The 5,164-nt window shown below is 47.6% G+C and overlaps 1 protein-coding gene across 1 annotated transcript; it reads left to right on the top strand.

Annotated features, from left to right (window-relative positions):
• The first annotated feature begins 394 nt into the window (after positions 1 to 394).
• On the top strand, positions 395 to 4,934 carry LOC148593322 (eukaryotic translation initiation factor 3 subunit F-like). The gene is made up of 8 exons (XM_088531402.1): positions 395 to 689; positions 757 to 827; positions 923 to 1,002; positions 1,914 to 2,051; positions 2,855 to 2,946; positions 3,642 to 3,778; positions 3,945 to 4,058; positions 4,775 to 4,934. The coding sequence occupies exons 1-8, from the start codon at positions 395 to 397 to the stop codon at positions 4,850 to 4,852; spliced, it is 1,005 nt and encodes a 334-aa protein (XP_088387528.1). The 3' UTR covers positions 4,853 to 4,934.
• Positions 4,935 to 5,164: the final 230 nt, after the last annotated feature.

Raw genomic sequence — 5,164 nt, 5'->3', positions numbered from 1 at the left:
GCCAGGGCCTGGCGGGCGCCGAGCTGCGAGACCCACCAACCGCGACACGCTCCCGCGCTACTGAGGCGAGCCCGGGCTTCGCCTCCGCCTAATAACCGTGCGAGGGCGGGAACAGGAGGGCCGCAGCCAATAGCCTGGCCTCTAAGCGCTGACAGACAGCAGCGCGGAGCCAATGAGGGAGCGGTGGGGGTCCAATTGAAAAGCTCCCCAGTCCCGAAAGAGAGTTCCCCAATCAGAGAGCCCATTTCCTCACGGCTTTCCCTGGTTGGTTAGCGGACGCGAGGCGGGACTCGCTGGGCACGGCCCTCCCCAATGGGAGCCAGCGCTGCGTGACAGGCGTGCAGCTTAGCCAATGAGTGCAGGCGCAGCCCCCTCTCCTCCCTCTCTTCGCAAGATGGCGACGACGGCTCCCGCGGCGGCTCCGGTGGCCCCCGCGCCGGCACCGAGTCCCCCGGCGGCGCCCGCGGCCCCGGCCGGAGGCGCCGCCCCGCCCGCCGCGCCGCCACCGCCGCCCGCCGTGCCGGCCCCGGTGCCGCCGCCGCCGCCCGCCGCGCCGCTGTCCGCCGCGCTCGCGGGCCCCTTCCCCGGCGGGCGCGTGGTGCGGCTGCACCCGGTGGTGCTCGCCTCCATCGTGGACAGCTTCGAGCGGCGCAACGAGGGCGCGGCGCGAGTCATCGGCACCCTGCTGGGTAAGAGCCGCCCCGCGCCCGGCTGCGGCGCCCGGCCCGGCCCGCTAACGCGCTGCCCTCCCCGCAGGCACCGTGGACAAGCACTCGGTGGAGGTCACCAACTGCTTCTCCGTCCCGCACAACGAGTCCGAGGATGAGGTAGGGGGCGGCGGGAAGCGGCTTCTCCCTGCCCTGCCTGGCCCATTTGGCACTCGGTGTCCCCGTAACGGCCGCTGTCCTCGCGCATTTTCCAGGTGGCCGTGGACATGGAGTTTGCCAAGAACATGTACGAGCTGCACAAGAAGGTGTCTCCCAGCGAGCTCATCCTGGGCTGGTAAGTGCTCGGGCAGCCGTGCTGCTCTGCTGGGCGGCTCGGAACGCCCCGCGCTCCTGTCACAGGCCAGGTGCGACACGCGCAGCAGCGCGCTCTGCACGTGCTTGGCCGACCGCTGCAGCTCCTTGCAGGAACACACAACGCCAGAGACAGGTACCTAAGACCACTGGAGGAGTCTGACTTCAGCTTAAGCATGGAGGAGTTCCGGGCTGGGAATAGGTGGAAATACTGCAGTAAGGTGCTATGGGGCCAGAGTCTTGGTCTGGGCCTCGGGGTGTGCGGATGGAGGAGATAGTTTCTCAGTCTGTCCGTGTCTTCTCTGATCCTGGAAAACAGCATATTTCTATTCCTATGGATCATAATTCTGTAGGCACAGCACAGTCTCCTCAAAACCTTTTAATGGCACCATGACGTGAGTTAGTTATGCATGTGTTTTTCTATGCATAGAGGAGGCTAGTTGCGGAGCAGCTAAAAGATCTAGATTAACAAGTCCTGTCTCCAGCTCTCACATGTTCCAGTTGTGGAAGATCTACGTGATTGTTTATGGCTGGGTTCAGTTGGCATGCTTTGATTTACATTGAAATAAGGAGTTGGTCCAGAGCATAGTCAGAGATGCTTGAATCTTGAGGGTCTGATAGCAACTGTATTGACACTGTGGCTGCTAGTAAAACATGGGCCATAGGCAAGTTTCTGGTATGCCTGGGCTCACTCTGCAGTTCCTACAATTCCAGAGCAGCTGCCTATAAAGCTCCAAATTACCTGGTTGAAACACTGTATCTAGCACGATTCTGCAGCTCGGTGTTTGGAAATCAGTGTTTTAGGACACAAACTTGTTAAATATCCTCCATATACAACAAACCTTGGGAACGTGAGTGTTGGAAGCAGGTCTCCTTACGTTTGTGTTTCCGCAGGTATGCGACAGGTCATGACATCACTGAGCACTCGGTCCTGATCCATGAGTATTACAGCCGGGAAGCGCACAATCCGATCCACCTCACTGTGGACACCAGTCTCCAGAACGGGCGCATGAGCATTAAAGCTTATGTCAGGTATTCAGGGAAGCTTCATTTTTGGGAAGGGTGTATTTGGATTACTAAGAGGGACCACATCATGATAACAAGTGCAATGGGCTGCAGCGTCCCATGGAGACAATGATGTGCAGTAATTAAAGTTGTGAGTCGGAGTTCATGGTTTTCTTCCCACTGGAATGCCTCGACTATCATTAACAAGCTGAAAGACCTTTCATAAGCTGGCTTTGTTAACTTTATTTCTGGGCATTTTAGTTATTGGTGTGATTAAAACATAATTAGTACAGCATCATCTTGGTTAGTCTTTCTAGCCCTTATCCTCTTCTGTTTTTATCCACTGATAATGGAGACTAGATACTGAGAAATGCAACTATTCCACCTCACTGTTCTTTCTTGTACTGAGTGAAGATCTCTCTCTAGAATAGAGGCCTGACCTCTCTTTGTAGCAAAAATCATCCTGCTGCCTAACTATGCCTCTCCAAAAAAAGCTGTTCCACAGCCTCTTCCATACTGAAAGCATAAATTAACTTCAGATAGATTGTAAAAATAACAAAGGTGTTAAGAGTGCTTCATAGCTGAATTTTTGTCATCTTTGTTTTTGTTTCTTAAGTGGTTTCTCAAAGACCACCATGGAGTATTCGGGTTAGTGTTCTTGCTCTACAAGCAAGAAGCAACTAGACAGTATTTAACTCTTCATGCACTCATACTGACAAATGTCAGGCTAGTTAATAATAAGTCCATGCCCAGTTCCTGTCCCCAGTCATCCTTTCAATTATTGATGCTGAAAACTTGAGTGTTTTCACCCTGTTTTTTTTTTTTTCTAGTGCTCCAATGGGGGTCCCTGGTAAAACTATGGGCGTGATGTTCACACCTCTAACAGTGAAGTATGTTTACTACGATACAGAACGGATAGGAGGTGAGTTTTATTCTTGCTATTTCAGTCCTGGTGCTTGTTTTCTAGTGGGTTGGGGGAACCAGAGAGATCCGCAGTTCTGGCTTTTATGGCTGAGGGCTACATTACAAGGATTGCTGCATATTCATGCGCACAGATGCTTCTACTTGGCTTTACTGCCCCACATAGCAAAGATCCTGTTTCTTCATGCTGTTGTTAAAAGTTGTTTGGGCAGGGGTACCATCACGCAGTATGGTGAAGATTGATGGAGGTGGAACAATATTTTGAGTATATGGTAATATGACTGCAGAGCAGTCACACTGTAGTAGCATGACTATCGGTCATCAGTCAGGAATCAGTCTGGAAAAAAGACATGATCACATTAATTGTAAGGTGTGAGCTAACAAGATAATGTTAGCAAATGGAAATGACAAGTAACTGTAGAACTGGGGAGAGGGAGACAGAGGCTGAGGGCTCCCTTCACAGGGATGGTAGATGTATCATGTTTCAAGAAGTTATGAGTATTTTTTTCTGTTGGTTGTGAAACAGTGTTTGATTTGTTGATATTCAGGGATCACTCTCACTTCTGAGATTACTGTAAAGAAAAGGGATTAAGAGAACTCTGTGTGGTAGAGTAGGTCTGGCAGCAATGGGGGAAAAATGCATAATTTTTTTGTGGCAGTCATTTTTTTCTTCACTGATACCTCTTTCACTTTCAGTGGATCTTATCATGAAGACCTGTTTTAGCCCTAATCGAGTGATTGGCTTGTCCAGTGACTTGCAACAAGTGGGATCGGCCTCAGCCAGGATCCAGGATACCCTGGCCATGGTACTGCAGTATGCAGAGGATGTGCTGGTAAGGCAAACTTTTTGTGAGCCAGCAGACACACTTGGAGGAAGCTTGTATATCTTGTTTTTCATTTGTGTCTTTTCTTTTTTGTGCTTTAGTTTTGAGTTTGTGCCATGAGTTTTGCTCATGGTGTAGTTTTGTTTTGTTTTGTTTTTTTCCCATCTGTACCTAGTCTGGCAAAGTGGCTGCTGACAACACTGTTGGGCGATTCCTGATGGATCTTATTAATCAGGTGCCAAAGATTTCAGCAGAGGACTTTGAGACAATGTTGAACAGCAATATCAATGTAAGTTTGTTTTTTATTTTCTTCAGTGTATTGCCAGCAATTTTGAATGTTTGTCTTGCAGACCAAAGTTTATCCGTGCTCAAAGCAAACTATCTTTTCATATCAACGTTGTAATAGCAAATGCAGCTTTTTCTCTAGTTTTGATATTGTAAAGCTGACTGTCGATAAAGTATCACCATAATTCTGCTAACAATTGAGAGAATGAGTGTACTTAAGAACTGACTTATGAGCTGACTTAATGCAGTATGTATTTGAAGGATAATTGCTGTCTTGTCAACTCTATTTATCTGAGCAGAAGTTCTTCTGTCTCATATAATGGCCTCATTAGGTAACACTTTAGGCATGAACAAGGTTTTAGTGCTATCTTGTCTCCCTAACAACTTTTTACAAAACTAAGTTTCTGAATCCATTGTTCACCTACAGTCTGAAAGTCTGGAAGTAATTTTTAATTTTGCTCCTACCCTTTGACTTCCCTGGTTAACATGGATGAACTCAGAGTTAAAATTTCACAAGCAATGTTTCAAGTCCTGGGAATACCAAAACATTCTTTCTCCTAGGAAAGTATTTGTCAGGGTAGGATCTTGAGGACTAATGACAATTCCTTTAGGTGTTTGTAAATTGTGCTAAAGGAGTTAGAAATTCACATCTTTCTGACAGGCTACTGTCTTTGCTCTTGCTAATACATGTATATTTTCCTTCTCTTTTTCTCCTCTCAGGACTTACTGATGGTGACCTACCTGGCAAACCTCACACAGTCACAGATTGCTCTCAATGAAAAACTTCTGAGTTTATAAAGACCCTTCTGCCATCCTGTACTTCAAAGAACTCGGAAGAAGAAGCAGACACTCTTCTGTGGTGGTGCAAATTTTTGTTGGACAGTAATTTAATTACCTAAATGACTTGGTTTACATCTTTATTTCCATTTCCTGGAAAGTCCCTAACATGATTTAGGAAATGAATTGAAACTGCCTAACATTTATTTGAGCCAAGTGTTTTAAAGTGGAATAGGTGCATCTTTTTCTCTCTTACTTTATCTATTTGTATAACAAATACAGCTTTACTTTAAGAATGTATTGGAAATAAAAGTTCCATTCCATTGGCCAGAA

This window comes from Tinamus guttatus, unplaced genomic scaffold, assembly GCF_059628265.1.
Source record: "Tinamus guttatus ecotype Peru unplaced genomic scaffold, ASM5962826v1 Tinamus_guttatus_pri_ptg000416l, whole genome shotgun sequence".
NCBI classification, from domain to species: domain Eukaryota; kingdom Metazoa; phylum Chordata; class Aves; order Tinamiformes; family Tinamidae; genus Tinamus; species Tinamus guttatus.
This window is presented reverse-complemented; position numbering and strand designations above follow the sequence as displayed.